The sequence below is a fragment of the Saccoglossus kowalevskii genome, chromosome 16 (genome assembly GCF_978046115.1).
Source record: "Saccoglossus kowalevskii chromosome 16, keSacKowa6.1, whole genome shotgun sequence".
Taxonomy (NCBI): Eukaryota; Metazoa; Hemichordata; class Enteropneusta; family Harrimaniidae; genus Saccoglossus; species Saccoglossus kowalevskii.
In genome coordinates this window covers 16996943-17021321 of record NC_140656.1, presented here as the reverse complement: position 1 = coordinate 17021321, position 24379 = coordinate 16996943, and the positions used below count along the sequence as shown (strand labels likewise).

Sequence of the window (24379 nt, the reverse complement as noted above, 5' to 3'; positions counted from 1 at the left end):
ATCGCCAGCATAAATGCGTAATTATTTTTTTTACAGAAAAAGTAATTTTTCACCTTCGATTGAGTAACGCGTCGTAGAATGCAGATACAGGCATGCAAAATACACTTGTGAATAGCTTGAAGTCTGGCGATTCTAAAAATATACTTTCCTGGGTCTATTTGTAGTCATTTAGTCACAATTAGAAGATGAAAACAAGTATGCAAATAATAGTCCCGCTACCTTAAGCACTGAGTTCAGATCGGAGATCTCGTTGAATTGTATTGGAGTTTAAGTATCTAGTTATTGGAGTAGTGGAGTTTTACCGCGTTATTGTACTTGATGTTTGCAGAGTGTAATAATACCAGTACCAGTTGAAACCTCATTTGTTGGCTCCATGTTCATATTTTATCATCGCCGCCAGGGAAGTCTTTTTGTTACTGTTGCCATTTTGGTATTTGAACCATCACACCTGTACTATACCAATTACGGTAATATTACGTTGCGTGTGACATACTACTTTCAATAAGGAGACTGCAGTACTTGCCTTCAACAATATCGTACAAGGTAAAAGGAAACTAGTTTCCATTTTTTTTCAATAATAGAAATATTATTATAGTTCACCGAGTTCTAGACGTATACAAATAGAAATGAACACCATTCATTCATTCATCCATCTATCTATCCATCCATATATACATACATACAGAAAATGACTGATTCATGATAGATAAAAATACAATTTTACTCAGTCCAAAATCAAACAGCAAGAACAACAAACAATGAATTCGATGTGGTGATATGTCCTAACCAAAATAAATACTTTGGTCAACTCGGTATAAACACGTAGTAAATATCAAACCCTATTTGTTCATCATTCAAAATCTAACACCAGATTTGTTTTCTCAAAAAATAATTTCTTCATTTTCAAAAAACTGATAGTGTGAATAAAAATAATGTAAATGCAGCCCTGATAAAAAATTACATGATTTTTAATAATTCAGTACAAAAGCAAATTGCAAAACCCTCTGAAAGTAAAAAAAAAAAACTTTACATCTCAAATTTACATCTCTGTTGATTGTGATAGTTAGTATGTACGTAAATATGCGAAATGTTACCAAAACTAGTATAGGTGGTCTTTCAAAGTTATGTGATAAAAGTAATCACAGTTATCTGGAAGGGAGGGAGTGCCTGAAACATCAGATTAACCTAACCACTAAGTATGAAACATGTCCTCCTTCAGCAACAGCAACTAATTATGCAAGAAGTATCATGCAAGTTATTCTTATAAACTTGCGTGTTTATAACTGATATCTAATTAATCGTCTTAATGTTCAGTATGTGCCATGTTTTATATTTCCCCATGCAACATAAAAAGGTATTTTCAAATTGAAGATTTTTGCCAAAAAAAACGGAAGATATTGCATGGAGGATTATACCCTTCCCCACCACGCACGCAATTTTTTGACGGACAGAAATCGCCCAAAAAAGTCGTTTACAACTACAAATAGTGAATTTCAACAATTTGAAAAAAAAAACACTAAGCACAAGTAGGTTATTATACACAAAAATGATTGAGTTAACACTGGAAGTTGTTCATCAAGATTAAAGGCATGAAGTGAAAGTATACTGTAGCTTGTATACTGGCAGACTTATTTGAAAATTAAAAAACAAATTAAACTAACAAAACAACTGAAACTACCTGTACGCTGTACCCACATATAATAGGAGATGAAAATAATTTGACACTACAAATTAAAAACAATACAGTAAAGGATTTCTGTAAACAAATTGACCAACTGTCGTGTCACAAGAATGGCTGCATACTGCCCTCTAGTGATAATGTGTCAACAGCTTTAATATTTCTACATGCACAAATTTAAATATTTGTAATAAATTATATTTAGCAAAAAAAAAACTCAACCCCTTTTGATTTCACAAGAAAAAATTTTGCAAATATTGGAGGACTGCAGAAAATGGCACCATATTGAAGGTTCCTGTAAATTCCTGGCTTTGAAACTTAACATTTGGAATTGGGATTTTTTTTTTAATTAGCTCCATGATTACAATGACATCTGCATAGCATTATAACCTCATTAATTGCACTTAGGCCAAATTAAAAAAACAATTTGTGTGGTTCCAATCGCCCAACCTCAAACTGATGGACAAGCACAAGATTTGAATGAAATTATACAGAATTTTGTCCAAATTGGGAAGACTTTACTGTGAAAAACCAATTTAATCTGTGTTTTTGAAATGTGTGTTATTGGAACCACACAATTTATTTTTGTTGGTCTAACCCATAAAAAATAAGTCTGTAACAAGACCCACAGTTTTCATCACACTGTATTCTGTTTGAATTTGCATGTACCACATGTTATATGCATTGCATATATAATTTTCACTCAAATCTTTCTGGTAGTTGCCTTTCATTGTTTATATAGATGACCAGAATTCCTTGCACTATGGTTTTATTTTATGCTGTTTTCACAAAATGCAGTATACATTTCAGTACAGGTAAAACAAGACAAAACTGGATTGAAGCAGTTCATTTCAGTACAGGCGGGAACACATGAAACAGCCAAACAGGAAATGTGCACCTTGGTCCAATTTCATTTTCACTCAAAATCTCAAAATTAAATGTACTGAGTGCATGACATGAGTAAATAAAAATACAATTTAAACTATTTTATTTTTCAATTTAAATAGAGAAATGTATTTTTTTGGAGTGAAGACGCATCCTAAATTCAACAAGGAATTGTATTCCGTGTTTGATAACAATTTTCCAAAAAACAATATAATATATATTTGTCTGTTTTGTTGTAATATCAAAGGCATGTGTTTAACGTGGGTCCCATGCGATACACACAACATGTGTAAAATACACGGTTTCTTACAAGAACATATGCTGCAGGACAACAATGCCAGTGGTGCTTTCTGGTAGTTGCCTTTCATTGTTTAAATAGATGACCAGAATTCCTTGCATTAGGATGGTTTTATTTCATGCTGTTTTCACAAAATGCAGATTTCTGCATTAAGAAAACCTAAACATCCTGGTAAATGGTGCTTTGGAGGTAATTTATGATTGGTTTCCATGATAAAAAGGTTCCATCATATCTCAAAATAATGTTGGGTTACATATTTTGTAACAAAATGGATTCTTATTGTAGTCCAAAAATTCTGATGAACACAATTTAATTTTGGTGCAATAATACTTCAACGTGTTTCCAAATTTGTTTTCTCTAAAATATATAATATTTCATGCCTGGTACAAATAATAAACATTTTATTGACACGCGTCCTATTCAATGATTATGTAACACTTTTAAAACTGAAAATTATTTTTTTCCCCGCGTTGAATGGTACTTGTGCGTGATCAGATACATTATACACAATGAATGGGAGATTATCTCTCACAATGCATTGCCCAAAAGTACAGAAACTTGCTCTGTAATTTAAAAAATGAATTCAGCTGAAAATGCCTTAAACAACAATGTGAAAGAAAACTTTTTGTTCTTGATAAGACTACATCATTTTAATTGGCTACTCCGGATACTGTATTTGTTTTATTAGAAGCTCATATAAAACAAAAATTGCATACTGCATCATTACCATAGTAACACCTTTGTAATTTACATAACTGTATGCTCTACTAATAAAGCTAATAGATATGTATATACTTAGAAAAATTTCTTAAACTTTTCTCGACACAACCATAAGTTATGGATTCCTACATCAAATAGTACTGTAACAGTTTGTATAAACCTGTATTATCTCAATAATAAAAACTGGTGGAGGTTCCAGGGCTTCTGCTAATGATAAATAATTGAATCCCCGGCTATTAGTACATTGTTTTTATTATAGCAAAGTTCAAACTTGTTTTGTGTAGGCAATTGCAACGTGCTACAGTAACATAGACTATATATCCAGCAATACGCTTTCCTGATGTTTACAACATTTCTGCAGGTGACAAAATGTTTTTTTTCAGGATTTTTCGCATAATTTATGGTCATTAGCAGTGAAAGTGACAATGTAGTCAAGTTTTGATATTTTCCAAAAGGTTAGCAGAAGCCCAGGAATCCTTGCCGTTACAAATGCAATAACAAGATTGAAAGGAAGTGTAGAACTATCTCTGATGTACAAATAAGGCGTTATTGATATGCAATTTTATAAATAATGATATGTAAATCATATGCATAGCCACAAACTGTTTGTGCTGGATTTATATTTCAGTAAAGGTAAAACAAGACGACAAAACTGGATTGAACCCGTTCATTCCAGTAGAGGCGGAAACACATGAAACAGCCAAACGGGAAATGTGCACCTTGGTCCAATTTCAGTTTGTGTAAATAAATGTCTTGCAGGATGTAATTTTTGTAACAAATACCACCGCTGCAGTGTACTCTTAGGATACAGCTCTGAGATGCTCCAATGCCAAGGTCATACTCTCTACCTGTGTGCAACAAAAAATCATAACTTGTACGAACAAAATTGGGATACGTTGGTGATGTTATAACTTCACTCTATTGCAAAAAGTGATCAAACAAGTGATTCTGGTAAACATGAAAGCTTTTCAAGGGCACGCAATAGATCTTGTTCATATGGATCCTCATCAACGACTGCTACTTCATCTCGTTGTATCCATGGTGACTCTGGTATACATGATGAATCATTCAGCTGTTCAGCAAAAGCTACGGACTCCTACAAATAAAACATCAAAACAGGCATAGTCTCAGTACGAGTATCACACATAATATTGAACTCAACTGGTACATGGATTATTTTGTCTAAAGAGTGTCGACCGCTTTTCAGCTGATAATGGAGGCATATGTACATATCACATCATCCTGTTTCTTGCTATGAACACTATTTAAACTATGATTACAAAACAATTTCCGAATTTGCTAGGATTGGAGTTTTTCTATAGTTATGATGTGCTGCTTCCTTAATTATATTCATTTTTTTTTTGAGGATCCAGACATATTGAGTTCATTTCATGTACCTTTCCCCCTCGTCACTGCACAATAATTTACTGTAACTTACAGTCCTACTGATTTATCTAACTTATTAAACTATATGCTTTCCAGGACCAAGGCAATATTATTTAATCTTACAACATTTTCAAATATATATTAATCAGAGCAATAGATCTGGAAGTACCACAAGAGCTTCAGTTCCTACTGCTAAATATACTATGTGGACCAAACCAACAATTTCTGCTAGGTTAACATGCTAACCATTGTATAGTTGGTGCTTACCGCTGCTCCCCTGTACTGCACTGTTACATGGTCCTGATCCACTAACAGGTTGTCAGATTCAGCATGCATTCCACTTTGGATGCCCTCTGGGTTCCTTGGATTTGAAGATGAGAATTTCTGCTTCTTTGCAAAGTTCACAAAAACCTTAAAATATTAGAAATAAATTCAAACTCAGTATTTTCAGAGACCAGTCGCAATACATTAAATATAAATAGATGTTTGGTTACATAAAACAAATAAAGACTTTGAAATTATTGCAACTCACAAGACTCTCAAACTGAATTGAATGTACTGGTACTGGCATTTAGGCACAGTGGTTTGTAGACTGTCCCAGTCATGGAAATTATTCCTTCTCAGGAATTGTTTGTTTTTTTGCCACACCCTCGTACAGAAAACCCACGTTTTCTTGTGAGTTTTATGCTAAAGTGTAGCATGATTGCAAGTAGTTGCATTAAGAAGGTAAGTGACTCCTACAAGTTGAATTCATTGCACAAGATCACTGCCTATTATGGGCTATAAATTTGCAACAGAATATTGAATAGGAAACTATATTCTGCCTTGGAACTAAAGAACCTCATGGAATTAACAAACTGTTTAACTCATTCCTTGAACTTACTACCTAATGCGCATAAAATGTTCTATTGTGGAATCATGATTCTATTTTAAGTGTTACTACCATATTTGCTTGATTAGAAGCCCAATGGTCAAAACTAGAAATAAATTCACACTGTGGTTATTTCATATTAGCAATCAAAACACAATATTTAAAACTGGTATATGAGCAAATACAGTATTTATACTGCTGAATAACTTACATCATCCAAAGTAGTCTGTCTCACTGAATAGTCTTCTATATACAATCTTTTTTTCATCAATTCAAGATGTGAAAAAACATGACTTAAAGATAAATTCTTCACGTTTAATTCAAATTCTACCATATTGAAACGCTGGTCCTACAAAAACAAATCGTACAGATATGGTAAGCGAAAATACATAACAACTCTTAAAGCATTGTTTGAGTCGACCATTGTCACCTCAAGCACTGTAGCTAATAAGGACTTGTGTCCATTAAATTCAAAATAAATAAAAAATTATAGGGGAAAAAAAATTGCGAAACTTAAATTTTACCATTTGTTTGTAATATAGCGGTAATAATAAAAAAACAAACATAATATTTCTAGACTACTGAAAAGTACTATTAATCTTAAATTGTTATTTGGCGTTAATGAAAATTAAGGACAAAAAATAAATATTTCAAAATTACAACAGAAGTCTGCTAAGTGGCAGTGTTTCTTGAAAATTTTATTACATTTTTAAAACAAGTGTCTGAACAAGTGTATCTTTTTGTATTATAAGAGTATCGACCAATGCAACCGTATGTAATTTATTTTTATTATACCTCTTCTGGATTCAACCACTTGGTGTATAGCAAATGGCTCCAAATTGAAGTAGTGAAAATTATAGTAATGTTTTCAAAAATGTCCGCCATCTTGGAAATACTGCCTAATCATTAAATACTGTAGAATACTTTATTTTCGCTTGGAATTTATTTCCGCTATTTTCGCTGAAGGGATGATTCCGTGAAAATAAAATCCAGCGAATATACTTTTTTTCCTATATTTCATATTAAACTCAAAAAAAATCAGTGAAAATAAATTCCATACAAAATGCTCAAAAAGCCTTTTCAGCGAAAATTAATTCCAGCGAAAATAAAGTATTCCACAGTATTTGGAAGTTGTATTTCCTAATGCAGCATCAGACAATTCCGGTGATTCAGTGAGAGATGTATGACAATATATATTATTAGAAGACAAATTTCTGCCATAATTGTGATGAAATCTCCCAATTTGGAAACAATCCATAATTGTATGAAAAACTCAATCCTCACCTTACAAATCGCTTGCGGGAATTTATTTCGAAAATCTTCTATAATATACTGTAAATGTGGTCTTTCATTCTTTAGAATAACAGTCACAGTGTACCCATTGCCATACGTATTTTTGATATGTTGCAAAGTACCAAGACATTGTAGTCGGCCATTCACCATAATAGCGAGTCGACTACAAAGATGTTCACACTCCTCCATACTAACAAAATATAAATATATATTATATATATTTTTTTTAATTATAAAATGTATGAAAAAAATGACAACACAGGGACTGTCATGCAATAATAAATAAAACTATATACAAGTCAACTTTAACAAATTACTGAAATGATTGCACTTCAATATGCGTGATGGGATGCATAACATCTGTGTAAAGGCGTTGAAACTGATTCATAAAACGTGCATTAACGTCATAATATGTTCAATATATGTACAAAGTTGGAACATTCGACCTATGTGTGTTTGCATAAATAGTATACATGTTGCAAGAGGAACATATCAGACGTGGTATTATTTGATCACAATCATTGCAACATGACAGAAAAAATAGACTTTTTTGTTTCACTTACTACTGGTAACTCAAGTTTGGGTATTTTTGCGCATGACGAAATAAACACAATTATTTTTTCCATAAATTATAATACAGTATGAAATCAACAAAACAAATCTGACAATTCATTGCCAACAGTATAACATTCGTCCGCAACTCAATAGGTATTGTCATCGTACTAAGCTTGATTAAAATCATTCCAATTATGTCTGAGAACCGATTGTGAATACATTCAAGCTTAAGGACTTGAGGTAGTTTGCTAACATTAAAAAAAATAATCCACAAAACGACTTCAAAAAGTGATTTTTCTTTCTTCACAAAAACATTATTAAAAAAAGAATGACTTGCTTGTATGTGAATCATTACACAACAATCTTCGAATGATTTACTGTGATCAATTTTAAGTCAAAAATGGCCACTTGTAAGCCATATTTTTGTCTTTCATCCAAACATCCATATGACTAAAATTAACAAACAATACATAAAGCAGACAGTTGACAAAACACCAACATCTGGTTTGTGATGACATACCTATGAGATGTCAATACTACTGATCTTCCAGTCTGTATAACTTCTAGAATAACACTCCACAAGAAACGCTTAGACTGCGGGTCCATACCAGTAGTTGGTTCATCCTACAACAAAAACACAGTACAGTTGAACATTATTAAATTATTTTGTGTCTCATAAATAATCAACATTATGTTGTTTTTTTTCATATTAATGGACAGTCTAGAAACAAAACAAGAAATAGATTAAAAAATGGTTTTGATTCTCGTCATCCAGCATGGTCAAGTCTGAAATCATTTTGTTGTTGCAAATTTGCATACTGGTGAGATGCATCATGTACGATGGAATAGAAAAATGTTCATTTCTGTTTCAGATAATGTTTCATCAAATAACCATTTTATATTCAAAAGTATTATTAAATATTGAATATACATCTTGTGGTATTGAATATTCTTAAAATAAACATAAAAATTATTCCTAGGACAAGTAACCAAATATTTCCTTTATTTTGTCTTATCTTGTTGATGTTGAGTTCATAGAGGTAAGTGGGTTTCTGTTTTGTGTGCAAGAGTAATTGGAATTTATTATCTGTCCCTTTAATCGTGGATGTGCCTCGGACACAAATTCCCTGAAATATTGTCTCACAAACTGGTTACTAGAAAGTTGGAAGAGCAAGTTATGGGAAGTGTAACTAGTTTTTAAATCTTAATCAGTGTGCATTTTGTCTAATTTTTAATTGAAAAATGGCTGAGTCGTGGTTCCTACAGAATTTGGAAATAGAAATACTTAATCTTTGTTCACTTGATAAAACCTTGCACTCAGCAAAACCTCTATACAAGTAGGTACTTTGACATTTTTTACATGTTTACTCATCAGCCATATCCATTCATAATTAGTTCAATCTCAAAAAGGGTTTGAGCAATTGAGTTTTACAGTTCACTCAACTAACTCAACAATGTACTTCACCAAAAAATCTACATAGACGCAGCAAACATAATCAAAAATAAGTCACTGATGTTGGAAAAATGTTTATATTATATTAGTGATATGGGCCAATAGAATTCATTTTATAGTAGTAAAGTATTTGATTGAAAAAATAAATCGGCTCAATTAATTTTTTTAGCAACAAAATTTCTGCTGCAAGTTAGAACTTTTTTTTCTACCAAATTAATACATGTACTTTCATGTACATTTTCGATGAGAAAAAAATAGTGAAGGTGTAAAAGTGAATTTCACATAACTATAATAGTTTTCAGTTCTTACCATGAAGAGAACAGAAGGATTACCCGTTAAAGCAATTGCAGTTGATAGTTTACGCTTGTTTCCTCCACTCAGTGTATTTGACGTCCTGTCAGCATATGGCTGTAAACCCAGTTTTTCCAACAACATTTTTACCATCTGAAGTTGGAAAATTACAAAATAATCAGCAAGAGTATGATACATTGAAAAATTGAAACATAAAAACAGAGAAAAAATATGCATGTTTATAGGAATTTTTCAAACCTGTTGCAGATACCTTAAAACAAAGTAAACTTTGTTCATTGACTATAGAGGGCGCTTCAATGCCTTTGTATTTCAGATGCATTTGTCAAAAGCCCAAGAAGGTTACACAACAGAAAGGAATGTCCTACAAAACATTACATTCAATAATTTTACCTGTTTTCTATGGTTTCTTGGTACACCCCGTAATCTTGCGTATAAAAATAAATGTTCTCTTGGTGTTAATTTATCAAAAAGAGCGTCAAATTGCGGACAATATCCTATATGCTCATAGACTTCACTACATTGCTTGGATATGCTGCAAAAGAAAAACAATTTTTTTTTTTAAATTGCCACCCAAATAAAAAAAAAAGATCAAAAACGATATAATGCTTATTATAAGTTTAGAAGAAAGTCAATGCAATTATTAAATAATTCTAACTACTGAATTAATAATAGTGAAAATCTGAATTATGGAAATTAAAATAAAGATTTTATGAAAATAATATGTAGTAGAAAACAACTAGCTATATATACATCACAATCCAAAAATCATTTACCTGTAACCATGGACATAAGCATCCCCTGTTGTTATGGTTGCATCTCCAGTCAACATTCGGAACAGTGAGGTCTTTCCAGCACCATTCACACCTAGAAGTCCAAAACACTGGAAAATATAAATAGTTAAAACGATTTTCATTTATTTTTACTATGTCATACAATCAAAGAAGGTTGTTTCAAAGAAAACCCAAAATATATCTAAATCTTTAAACAAAATGTGAAGAAGTACAAGATTTATCGGTTCAAAACAAGATAATTACTCTGTCAGACCTTGCAATAAACAATAATGCATTATGTAATAAGGCTGTTTGCATCAAACATAAATGTATTGTAACTAATCAGAGTCCTACCTGGCCACGGGGAACTCCCAGATACAGTCTATCAACAGCCACAAACTTTCGTGAGTTGCTACCTTTATAAACCTGAAATGTTTGACAATGACCTCAAATATAACCGTTATTCACAAACTCTTACCCTACAATAAAAGGCTGTGGTCTTTGCAATAGGACCCATTAGTAAAGTAAAAAAAACATTATTCATTTACATGGAATTTGAAGATGCACTAAGCCACGAGAATTGCCTTTAAATTAGTCATATAATCTGTATGTATAGGAGTTGAAAAAAAACATTATAATAATATTATTAACTGCAGTATGTATTACAATGTTGCAACTTTAAAAATTTGTACAAATCTCAGGGTGTAGTTTTCAGTAAGCACATTATGCGAGATTGCATCAAATTTCATGTACAGAGTGACAAAAGCCAGACCTCTGCTTCCCTTTAAGTTTTCTACGCAGATGACACAAGTTTAGCACTCTCTTAACAATAACACCTTGTTACATAAACAAAATAACTCTTCATCACAGGGTTTCCAATTAATTAATGGATTTTTCGGTCATGACTTTAAACATTTTGTAACATTTTTTTAGTTTTTCAATTTTTGTCTTCAACACTGTTTGTTGGAACTCTTAATTAAGGATGTGGTAATCATGCATGTTGTGTTGGATATAAGCCAAGACACTCGTATACAGAAGGAAAAACAGATTTGTTTTTTCTGACCAAATGTGATTGTTGAAACTGTTCAAATATATCCACCATTACCATCGAGAGTACATGTAAACATTACAGTACATGATTTGATTTGGAACAAAGAATTGTATTAATATTTTGTATTTTAATATTATTAATATTTACACAATGTAATCACATCAATTTTGTGGACAATTAGAAATGTACCCCACGTCGGTGAAAGGGTAAATTAACATTGCATACAAATGACAATTTTAATCAGGAAGTTAAATAACGAGACATATAACTTACTTTTGATATATTCAGCAATCTAAGTACATCATTAGTTTCATTGAAGACTCTTTGTTTCTCATCAGCAACATTAGCATCTTGTTTCAGCACGGAATCATACTTTGCTGATAGCTTCTTAACTTGACTGCAATGACAATAATTTTATTTATCTACCGGGGATAATCTAAAATTGTATAATGTCTCTTTGTTTTGTGTTTATTGACTTCTATATCAAAAGTCGTCACACTATATATAAAATTAAATTGTATGTTTGTTTTCATATGCAGAATGTTTCTCATATTCAATAATTTACCACTTTTATGTTTCACCAAATTTTTCGACTGAAATCTGACTTCATTTAGAATCCAAATACATAAATCTCATTTTAAAAATTGTCTACTCACTGTAAATCTGAGTCATGTTAACAACACTCTATAGCCATGCATTGTGTACATAATAGATATGACGTGTATTTGTCTACAGTTTATATAGCAAAGCTCATATATGCATTGTCCAGAAATGAGACAACATATAATATATATGTAGATAGAAGATGTTACACAGAGAAATATTACCACAGTTTCAATTGATGAGACTATTGTTCTCAAAATTCTGTTACGAGTGTCAAACAAAAAAACAGTACATACAGTATATGATTTCCTTGTATATTGTTAGATTCACTACTCAACATCAAACATCCCTTGTGAAAATATTTGTGTCCAGGGATTTGAAGTACAGATGTCCAAAAACTAATTGTAATGTTTCTAGGAATATTTTAAAGTTGCAAGGGAGATTAACTTTTTTGCCACCTGTTCTCTCTTTTCATCACAAATTCACAAAATAGTCCTGCTTATAGTCTGCACTTTCCATCAGAAGATTGGGACAAAATAGCCGAATATTTTGAGTAAAAACTGAAAATTGACTCAAATTTTGTCTGTTGGCTCAAAAAATAGGGTACATTTCAAGAAATAATGAAGAATATAAAAAAAAATGTGTCGAAAACTTTGCGCGAGAAAGTCTGGTGGTGAAAAGGTTAATAGGCAATTAGCGTTTTTTCTGATGATTTTATTTCGGCTTATTCTAATGAAAACAAATGAATAAATTAAATTTTGACCCTCACCAAGACCTTGTAAAGAATCCATATTCACATAGGAGGGTCAGGGTGAAGAACAAACACCCTTCAATCGCCATGACAACAAACATGCGGGATAGCACATGCCATTCTAGTGGATGGGAAGCCAATTCAGGTGCACCTAGAAAACCAAACAAAGTTAACTTTATATTAACAATCCTACAGTTTTCAATGCTAACAATTACAGCAATTTGATATTTGTGGGATAATCACAGGATCTTCACTGTCACTTTCTGTCTTATAGTTGTATTGTTGGCCTAATTTGGTTTTAATCACTTTAAATTTTGAATAACTTGGGCCATTAAACAAATCTGAAAGAGTGTTTGCAAGACATAGCTGTTTACTGGCCAAATCAATCCCATCATGCACTGCTGTTTCTAATCTTATTCATGTAACACTTGTGGTATACAAAACTAATCTAGAACGTCTGCAATATTGAATATTTCAAAGATTACTCGGACAGTCTGGCAAACTGAAGGATCATCAATAGGTTTTATGAAATTGATTTTTGTTCCCCTAGAGGGGGTCTTTAGCGATGATGAGCTTTGATATGAGCACTCTTAGAATAGCGCCATAAATTCCTGCCATTCCCATCTGTATTATGATTCGAAACATACTCATTTTAGATGTCTTATAAAGTTTCATTAATCTCTGTTGCTTTTTATCATTAATGTCACAAATAGTCTTTTATGATACCTTCATAAATGTTGTCCAATAAATTTTAGGGAGACAGACTCGATGAGCCATTTTGTGCTATTTCTGTTTCCCTGCCATAGAATATTGAAAGTTTTATTATTATAATTATTATTATTATTATTATTATTATTATCATACTCCTAATCAGAGATACAATAGAAAGTGTCTGTTTAAAAACTTTATTGAGATGAAATATAGCAATTCCTTGTCTTTTTTTGTTGATTAGTTGTCAAATGAAATATTACACCTCTCTGAAAAGACACTGCCCAATTAAACCATTAAGATTGTACCAGTGCATGATGGGAATGTAATTTGAATCTGACTTGTATACAGACGTAACCAGATGTGTATTGTGCTTATTACATACACCATCGTTTGCCTTGTCACTAACAGTTTGGATTTAATTTAAAACTGTTTAATTTTAAGTCTGGCACATCTTTTAAAAAACATGCATTATATACATATATTATATTATATACATATACTCGATACTGCGATTTGCACACTGAAATCCAGTCACCACCTCTCATTTTATGCACCCAAAGCCAATGTTTAAGTAATTGAATTATATAATCATATATTGTTCACCATCAGTCACATTTATTTATATAATTACCTATTTTCTTGTAGAAGGTGTTGAGAATGTGGTGATAAGCCATTTCATGGATTCCATGACCAAGACAGTAATTGGGAAACAAGACAAAGACTTTATCAATCTGAACTGCAGCTGCTTTGAGAGCCTGTAAAAATAGCAAACATCAATCAATGAAAGAGAAAGTCACTATTGCATATAGTATATTTAGCAAGAGACCCAACACATTGACTGCTGCTTTCCAAAGATAGTCAAAGATTATCAATTTCCATTGTATGAAAAAAGCTCTAGGAGGCAATGTTTTAAACAAATGTGTTACCTGTATGTAAGAAGAATCAGGTTTATATGAAACGAATAGTTATATGTCATAGATGGTGCTGGGCATGGTCCCATTTTCCCAATACGAATATCGTGCAAAATAGTTTACAAGACTCACTGGAGGCCTTCAAAAGTACAAGAATTTTCGCAACAAAATATGTATCTATAGATGGTTTGGCGAAGTGGGTTCGAAGTTAGATAAAGCCCTCCTGCACCTCCTTTTGAATATACAGTTCTCCCCCTGATAAAACATCTAGGTCTATGGCCCTAACATTTTATCTTGGATTGGACTCAGAAGAGTCATCATAGTCTGGCTTTATCCCACACATAGAATAGTATAAGGTATGCACGAGGACAGTACAGTGAGGGTATCGACCGACGCACAGCAGAGGTCAATGCGATGACGTACTGTCCGAGTGCATACTTTGAGGTATCCTCGTAATAACCTTATTATACATCTTTTCCGTCCATGGATACATCATGGGAATACCAAAATCCAAAAAGTTTAGAACAAAATCAGCGAACTTCTTTGTGTGAAATCCGGTCAAACCCTGATGGCAGCCATGTTTGTTTTTATTATTAGAGGACGCTTACGCGCGTAATCATTCCATATTTGGAATGCTTACGCGCGTAATCATTCCATATTTGGAATTCGGATTTCCTAATATGGTAGGTTGAAAATACCCTGTAAAATACCGCAAAATTAGGGCACACTGTAACTTATGGTGTTACGATGACAGATGTATAATACTATGATTGGATATGAATTCTTACCTCACTACCAGCTAGATGCTGCATTACATAGATGACATTAGTTGTAGTGATACCAACAAATAAATTAAATACAAGCAAACAAACATAACCTTTGCTTGCTAATGTAAATAAGAACGATGCCAAGTACATCATTGGTATTATGGACCATCTAAAATTAAAATAAATTAATTAATTTGTGAAATGTATTTAAAATGAAGTAACTAAGATAAGAGTTTACCAAGGCAGTCGGTAATTAAATATGCACATAATTAATGCCATCAAACTTGGCTCATCCAATCATAACCAGGTTGTCAAACTTTGTGCATAATTAATCAGGGTATCAAAACAAACAATTTCTAATGGCATTATATTATGTTCTCATATGTACTGTATTTATGCACAAATATATTTACAAGGAAGACTATAACAATCAGCCATTAAATTCATGCTTTTGGCAGCAAAAAAAACACAAAAAAAAAACAGCTTGTGTGCATTTTTGAAAGTATAATTCAAAGAGGCATAGACAAAACTTACCCAAACATTATAAAGAGGATAATAAACGGTGCTAAGTTTTCTGATGATGAGAATGCAGGAACATAAAATATTTGAAGTATAACAACACAACAGAGCACTGGCAGGAAATATGACAACTAAAATATAAATTTTGAAATAGGAGCACATCAATAACAGGCGATGTATTAAGGAGGGATATACAAAACATGCAGGTTGCTACAGTAGGGTTACGAAGTGCTACGACACAAATTTGTCTGCACTTTTTTCTTATATTATTCAATATTTCTGGAAATGAACCCTAATTCAGGAGCCAACAGACAAAATTTGAATCAATTTTCAGTTTTTACTCAAAAAATTAGGCTATTTTTGTCCCAATATTCTGAAGGAAAGTGCAGACTATAAACAGGACTGTTTTGTGATGAAAAGAGAGAACTGGTAGTGAAAAGGTTAAAGGGTGCACAGTTTTGTATCTATATGAATGGTTTCTATTTGGTATACATTTTCATATCGTATCTGTTTGAATGATGCATACCAGACGTATGTCTATCAGTTGAAACATGTCATATTTTAATGATCAGTATATAAGAAATGCAAAGTGCACAATTGCAATAGTGTTTCTAATAGAGAAATTATGGTGATTTAATTTAGGGAAATAAATAAAAAGTGCAGAATTTTTCTGTCCAGTATTTTGTATACTACCAGAGGTACATTACTTGGGGTTTGTAACTACGGTGACATGATACCAAGATCCCGTCACAATCTCGCTCTCGCATAAGCGTTCCAACTCAGAAAAAATGCGAATGCGCATGCCCGAGGTAACTAGGATACTGGGATGTCCAGGTGGATCAAAATAGCTGCCCACGATATGACGGATTACGAGAACTATATTTTCTGTACATTTTCGATGTATTACATTTTTCACTATGATAGTGACAAGAAAAGTTTATTTTTTTCATTACAAACTTTGAACATTGATATGCGTCATGTCAGAAGGTCGTAGCCTCAGTCTCGCTATCTACGAGAAGAGACTTGAATGGGATCTTGACATGATGTCACCATACAGTACTATGCGAGTTGCAAACCCCAAGTAATGTACCTCTGATACTACCCATATACATGTGTTTTGTAGGCTGCTACCCACAGCAAGGGATTCTAAATTGATTTTCCCCACAATGTATATGAAACAATCTGTTGCAAATCACTAACACACAGCATAGCTACATAAGGGTTTATAAGTGCACAGGAAAAATGAAGGAGACCTACCATATCCCAGATATAATTGGATATCCAGTAATTTAAAGGGCTTACGCCGCTGATAAACTGTAGTAGTTTAGCTTTGCTTGACCTCTCCATGATTACAAACATAACCACACTAGCCGGAATGAAAGACATACCCACTAATATCAACACGGCTACTTTCAAATACACATAGCTTGTCCTAGATTGGAAGACAAAAACAATCCAGTTAAACACAGACACAGGTTATGAATTTCCTGAAATGCTGGCATGCAAAGTGTTTGGGTTGACACAGAAGATGATAAAAAATCATCTATCACAAATGGACTGGATAAAAACACGTTTTTTTTTTTGCACAGTGTAGCACATACATGTACATGTAATCTCAATTTTGTAATGTTACAAACATGTATGCTTGTATTACTGTACACACAAATTTGCATACTCTATTCGAAAGATTCTAATGAACTGAAGTGTCACCACGATTTATCCGTGTGAAAGAGAAGTGTAAATAGATTCTTGCTATGTTAATGAGATTAAAGATGCAAATCCATTCAGATTAACAACATTTGGAAAAATAAGGCAGAGCCATTCAACAAGCCAAGTTTGATTGAAATCTGCTGCATAACTCTGGAAAAATGCAAGGAAAGAAGGATGGAAGGACGCTGCCATGGTTAATAAAGTTTTTGAGCTGCACTACATTTGCTTTAAAAGTTTTGTTATTTTTTTTAAATAAAATATATACATAATAGAAAGATTACAAAAATAAAACTACTTGTATTCTTACTTGTGTCATTAGCGGCACAGACTAGGTTTCTAATCAGTGACGTAATCTGTGTAACTAGGATTTATTTCTAGAATAACCGAATTAAACAAATCAGAGTCTCCCATAATTTGCATTACATGCAGATGACATTTGACAGAAAGAAAACTATCGTCTGCTTCATTATTATATTTGCCATTCAAACAATTTCTTATCTTAGCCACTTTAATCTTTTTTAAAATAAAAAAAAACAATAAGACTCATTAGTTAGAGTAAGAGACTACAAATTTGGTGAACCAAACTATTTTTTTTTCACTTTTGTGACCAATAAAAGATTTTGGGTAATGCCTTTTATATTTTATATTTTCAATTTAATTGTTAAACCTTTCACTCAGCAAAATTTAAATAATTTGTAGTGTACTTGTACTAAATAGGCTACAAATAATTAATACAATACAGCTACATTTTTTGTATAACATTTGATACAGTACAACTATTAAATCGTTTTCATTGTACAAAACAACTTTCTGAAAATGACAAAACACAAATGTACGTATTACTCAAGAAAGGCATGCAGAGACAGCAGATACATTATTTTATCTTGGCTAGTAGCTTGGTTAGTATCATTTAAAAAAAAAACGCACAATAGGAACAGGAATAAGAACGATACATTACAAAAAATCCTGTACAAGTTGAAGTTCAGTCTGCATTGGTTCATCTATGGTAGTAATGCCAAACTTAGAAGGGTTGCCGTGCACCATGGGATCTATGTTTGCCCTCAGTATAGCATTATTTAATATATTCACATAGATGTAACGGGAGAGATAGCTATACTCGTTGTACCATGCCTAAAAGGGAGGATAACAGTCACACATCCATGCATTATTACACTTGTATGTGCACCAAGGGGAACTATCAATAATGTGCCACAAGCATTACCATGGAAACAACTAAATATTATTATTTTATAATAACTGAATACTGTAAAAGGGTTAATTATTCACTGGGTTTTAAATTTTGCTTATTTCGCTGACTGGAATATGCGCTAAATAAAAACCCAGTGATTATGTGAAATTTAGCAAAGAACGCATTATCTAAGTGATAAAACCGTGAACTTAAAACCTACTGAATATGCCTGAAATGGTAAATCAGCGAAATTTAAACGCAGTGAAAATTAGTCATATTACAGTAATTGTAATAAGGGGTAAAATTAAAGAATGAATCATTTTTTGTTGCTCATGATTTGAATAAATCGTTTTCTCCATAAATGCATTCAATCTTGAAAAATCATCATCAAACTACTGTCCTCTACTGATTTGACTGTGTAAAAATAACATCCGAATAAAAATAGAAAATTACACCGCAGTTGTTGCAGTTGAACTGATGCAACAAATACATACAGTCAAACATAAAATAGTATTAACTAATAAGATTCTTTTCCGCTCACTACGAGATCTCAGCTTGTGTGAGATATTGAAAATAAAAAATAGGGCAAACAAAGGTCATAGTGTCGTAGTTACATCACAAAGTTGTGTTGGTTTTGACAAATGCGAAAATACATAATTATTGTACTTCTGGAACATGTGCTATATACATATTTAATGAGGATCAATTTTGATGAATTACAGGTATCAGCGTCATATCCACCTCTGAAAGTTTGACATTGAACTATGAAAATAATATTCATAGTTGAAGATCAAAACATTCAGTTTTTGTAGCAGGCATTTTGTCCACGTCTTTCACGTAGTATGCAAGATCTCGCAGTGAAAGGAAAATCACTTATTATACGATTTGAAGACATAATATTTTCTATTTATTTATTTTTTCTCGTCCAGTCCCATTTAGGTTATGATCTAGTTATGGTCATAAAACATAAATCTATTGCAAAGAATGAGCTTTCTTCTTACCACAGCAACATTTCTGGCAATCAGTTTGTGAAACTCCTTGGAAATATTCATTTTATATTCACGAGGTACAAACTCCCTGACACTACCAAATGACAAAGCACCATATCTGTAAATTAATCAGACAGGCATGAATGAATTAGTATAACAAACAAAAGTCAAAAGTGGATTATAAAAACTTAATGTGAGGATCATGGTCTTTTAAAACCACGTTTTTCGGTTTTAAATATTGTCTGGTTGAAGCCTGAGTGCCATAATCAGAACACTGCCGGGTAACAACATTTTGATCAAGACCATCCATCTTTGGGGCTAAAATTAACTTTTGGATCAGGCTGCATATACGCATATATAATTTCTGACAACAGGGAGATTTACTTTGGGTCAGGCTGCATAAAGTGCCAGGAGCTTAATGACCTTATTAGTTATGCACATATTTAATTTGTGACAACACAGGGTACTTTCTTTGCCTCAGGCTGCATAAAGTGCTAGGAGCTTAATGACCTCATTAGTTATGCACATATTTAATTTGTGACAACACAGGGTACTTTTTTTGCCTCAGGCTGCATAAAGTGCCAGGAGCTTAATGACCTCATTAGTTATGTGCATATTTAATTTATGGCAACACAGGGTACTTTCTTTGCCTCAGGCTGCATAAAGTGCTAGGAGCTTAATGACCTCATTAGTTATGCACATATTTAATTTATGGCAACACAGGGTACTTTCTTTGCCTCAGGCTGCATAAAGTGCTAGGAGCTTAATAACCTCATTAGTTATGTGCATATTTAATTTATGACAACACAGGGTACTTTCTTTGCCTCAGGCTGCATACAGTGCTAGGAGCTTAATGACCTCATTAGTTATGTGCATATTTAATTTATGGCAACACAGGGTACTTTCTTTGCCTCAGGCTGCATAAAGTGCTAGGAGCTTAATGACCTCATTAGTTATGTGCATATTATATAATTTGTGACAACACAGGGTACTTTCTTTGCCTCAGGCTGCATAAAGTGCTAGGAGCTGAATAACCTCATTAGTTATGTGCATATTTAATTTATGATGCTGCACAAAGTACTGAATGACCACATTAGTTATGCACATACCAAATTCAGAATGCATGGTGGGACATTCATGATTCTTTTTGCCAAATCTCAAAGATACTTGAGCACCTCATTAGTGATGGACATATCTAAATCACAAGTTGATATTACCAACTTTTCTAGAAATCTAAAGACTTTCAGGTTCTACACCTTTTATTTTATAACACTTGCCTATTAAGATGAAACTCCCTGTAAGTATTGATCAGATACTGTGTAAAGTTTCTACCACTTATATCCAATAGAATTTCACCACTTGGTACTTGCACTTGAGCAACATCTGGTTTGGCAATGCTTTCCGGACAGTCTAAACCAGTATTATCTTCTCTACATTCACAATCCATGTCATATTCCGTGTATGGTGTGCCATATAAATATTCCACAGGAAGGGCATATCCTGGAAAAAAGCAATATTTCAGCATGGACTGCTATAATTGTTGGCCATTAGTACATAGTTGTTAGAATGGCGGATTTTTTAAAATTTCTTCTAAAAACTGTTATGCAAATATATAAAAATAGTCCTCACTGCACAATCCCTGACTGTCATTCATTCTGGCACTTTCTGGGGGAACTGCTGACGGCAATGATTTCTATTTAAAATGATAGCTTTGATCATGAAAAGTGTGGATAGCTGCTACAATTCGCGACTGTTTCAAATTTTAAATATAAACCAACATTATACAGTACAAGGATTGCTGCCATTGAAATCACTTATTCTCCCTCATTTGTCCCTGCATGTTAATTAGTACAACTGGTTTACACAAGTGAACATTTTCAAGCCTACAACTTGTTCAGCGTTGCGATTGGTTAGAAATATCAAATATTGACACACACACTTGTACATTCTCAATTGCGTACCCTTGTCTTCGAAATCCCCATTTATCAAATGAATGTAATTTTGGTAAGTTCAAAAAAAAATTTCAGGAAAGCACAACAAGATTGTAAACAAAACTAAACAAACATACCTTCAATGGCCTCAGAAACATTATCCCGATTATGGTTGATAGACAATGAATAATTTACTACAAGGTCAAGTTTTTCTGTCAGATTTCCGACCCAGATACTGCTGCTCTGATTAAATAAATCTAAAGTAGTATTATTATCGTTAGAAAGCACAGTGTACGAGGCGCCCAGTCCTGCTTTAAATAGGAGTGTCCGGATTAACTTCTGTGTATCCAGAATCTCTTGTGAGTCCGGGCACTGATCGTTGTTACGCAGACAAGTCCAGCTCTGGTCCGTATAAGGAACATAAAATGTATCAGCTTTGAAAATTTCAGAGTTTAGTTCCATGGAAAACGCCTTCCCCGGATCCACGCTGATAGAGATAGCGCCCCAAATGGCCAAAAGGAGAAACACAACTGGCATAAGTAACTGAGATACTAATATTTTTATATCGCGTTTCATGTAATGTAGTCTTTTTAGTAACTGGCCTACAACCCTGGTTAAAGTAAGATGGATTCCATGTGACTTCTGCCGCGATTCCACTTTGTCAGCTTTGATACCTGTTAAAAGACAAATATTTTTTTATATTATATAAACTCATTACAAATGAGACCTAGCATAATGCTTTTTTTTAAAACATAATTAAGTCATTGAAAATGACACAGTCCATGTTTGTATTTTTTCAAGGGGATCTCTTATGAGCTAACCACCAGACATCTCCAAAAAAAAAGGGTTGAATATGAAAAAAACAATTTCATGTAATTGTGTTGAGGCAGGTCAGAGATACAATCCTGAAACAGCCTTCATTATAACAAAATGGTCACCAGCCATTTGAAATTTGATCTGGGGAAAAAATGATGTATGTACCAAATTTGAATAAAACGAGTCTATGCAAGAGCAAGATACGGATCCAGAATGGAAAAATGCTTGATTTGGATGCATTTATAACATCAGTCATGCATCTTGAATTTAATTATAAATTAGTCTAAGTGCATACGAGTGTGACATGATTTATGTGTTGAGTTTGAACATGATTGGTCAAGGCATTTCAGAGATATGCCTCTGGAACTACATGAATCGAAACAAAATAGTCACCAATTGATTATTTTGAATCCAATCTGGGGGAAAAATGACATGCACCAAGGATCCATAATGTTTAATGAACTTGCCAAGTTTGAATGAAATATGTTCATGCATGGCTAGAATCTCCAGTATTGCAGCAATGAAAAATTTAGATGTCATTTTAACACTGTGCATACATGTATGATGGGTTGTGTGAAAAATTTAAATTGAGGAAGTTGTTACCTGCGCATACGTCAGATGGCCATAGCGTGTAATTGTTTACAAACAAGCGTCTACCCATGAGCCTTTGCGTTTTTAGCATGCATTGTTATTGTTGCTTGGGACTCAATTACCGTGCGTCCGCATGTGACGACCCCTCTGCTTGAAATGTAATCAGCATGTCTGAGATATAGGTGCGTTTTGATGGATGAACAGAGGCACACACAAAGATGAAATTAGAATTTTCCTTTTTTTGAATTTTGACAAAACAAGGACTAAAAACCATATTGCAAAATTCAAGGAAATCTATTTTAATGGCAGCCAACTTCCTCAAGCTGGCTGTAGAGGGCGTCCTATGGACAAGTTGCAAGATGTTGCAGGCGCCCTCTATAGACAGTGTGCTGAACACAGATGGCTCTCCCTATAACATACATAGTGATTAGGATATAGAGGGCAGTCTTTATAAAACATTTATCATGAGAAGACCGTTCACTTTAGAACTAAAAGGTTAAAATTAACAGCATACAATGTAATTAAACTGTAAACATAGGTCCCTATTAAAAGTAGAAGTCAACTCTGCAATAATATATTCTCACATGGGTAGAAAATTTGTAATGGAAGGGAAAAAATAAAAGTTATATGATCTTGATTTATCTTATCTAATCATAGTTGCATTTTTAATTTGCATTCTATGCAAAACACTGCCGACCGATTAATGTGATCACCATGACATAAGATGAAATCAGTTGGTACATCCCAGCATGCACTTGACAGTCACCAAACTAATAAAAACATTATTTGTCTTTGTTGAAATCACTCGTGGTCATTCGCATATGTGTATTTTGATTTTGGCACAACTTACTTTGAATCCCATTTAAAGATTCTGTGTAAAATGTCTCATAATTTGCACATAAGCCCTTACTGATGCTAACAGGGACTAGTGACAAGTTTTCTGCAGGTCATATAAAAAGTAGAAAATTTGTGGCTTGGTTACTCTGGTAAAACATATAAATTGTTTTGAAAATAAAATAATAATTATACATCTGTCATCGTAACGCCATGTGTTTCAGCGTGCCATAATTTTGCGGTATTAAGGGGTATTTTCATCCTACCATATAAGGAAATGCGAATTCCAAATGTGGAATGATTACACACGTAAGCATCCTCTAACAATAAAAAACAAAAATGGCTGCCACTAGGGTTTGACCGGACTCCACAGCTAAATTCTGTTCTAAACTTTTTGGATTTCAGCATTTCCATGATGTATCCTTGCAAGGAAAAGAAGTATAATAATAAGATTATTATGAGGACACCTCTAAGTATGCTCTCGGACAGTACGCCATCGCATCGACCTCCGCTGCGCGTCAGTCGATACTCCCGCTGTACTGTCTTCGTGCATACTTTGAGGTATTCCTGTAAACATGCCTACCTGTACTGTTTGTGCTGCTTTCTTCATCATTCTCAGTCAGTAACCCTTCACAACAAGTATCCTCAGCAACTTTCTCAAAGACGGAATATAACTGCTTTGTTTTAAATCCATCTTTTTTGAGTTGTTTGACATGTGGAACTTCAGTGTCCTCTACACATGTTAACAAAAATTATAAAACATGCATGTAAAAAAATATGACCTT

General features: G+C 33.2%; 2 protein-coding genes across 2 annotated transcripts in view; both read right to left on the bottom strand.

Moving 5' to 3' along the window:
- Positions 1 to 702: 702 nt before the first annotated feature.
- Positions 703 to 19557, bottom strand: LOC144356415 (ATP-binding cassette sub-family A member 2-like). The gene is made up of 17 exons (XM_078011188.2): positions 19435 to 19557; positions 18203 to 18375; positions 16792 to 16966; positions 15550 to 15665; positions 15037 to 15184; positions 13969 to 14092; positions 12645 to 12777; positions 11546 to 11669; positions 10576 to 10647; positions 10225 to 10331; positions 9842 to 9983; positions 9449 to 9583; positions 8207 to 8310; positions 7123 to 7321; positions 6050 to 6187; positions 5235 to 5378; positions 703 to 4677 (listed from the first exon to the last, which is right to left on the bottom strand). Exons 1-17 carry the CDS (start codon positions 19483 to 19485, stop codon positions 4516 to 4518), a joined length of 2247 nt encoding a protein of 748 aa, XP_077867314.2. The 5' UTR covers positions 19486 to 19557; the 3' UTR covers positions 703 to 4515.
- A 1129-nt stretch (positions 19558 to 20686) lies between these two features.
- Positions 20687 to 24379, bottom strand: part of LOC102802118 (ATP-binding cassette sub-family A member 2-like) — a 65814-nt gene continuing 62121 nt past the window's right edge. Inside the window, exons 24-26 of the mRNA XM_085490902.1 lie at positions 24178 to 24327; positions 21491 to 22027; positions 20687 to 20922 (exon numbers count right to left, since the gene is read on the bottom strand). Coding sequence (XP_085347028.1) covers positions 20687 to 20922; positions 21491 to 22027; positions 24178 to 24327 — 923 coding nt within the window. The remainder of the gene's footprint in view (positions 20923 to 21490; positions 22028 to 24177; positions 24328 to 24379) is intronic.

Bases quoted from the DNA above. Each gene is read 5' to 3' on its own strand.
- LOC144356415 (XM_078011188.2), bottom strand. From the start codon at position 19,485: ATGAATATTTCCAAGGAGTTTCACAAACTGATTGCCAGAAATGTTGCT. The intron at 9,984-10,224 runs GTAAATGATTTT...TTTCTTTTGCAG, and splicing joins GCTTATGTCCATGGTTACAG to CATATCCAAGCAATGTAGTG. The intron at 9,584-9,841 runs GTAAAATTATTG...TTCCAACTTCAG, and splicing joins CAAGAAACCATAGAAAACAG to ATGGTAAAAATGTTGTTGGA.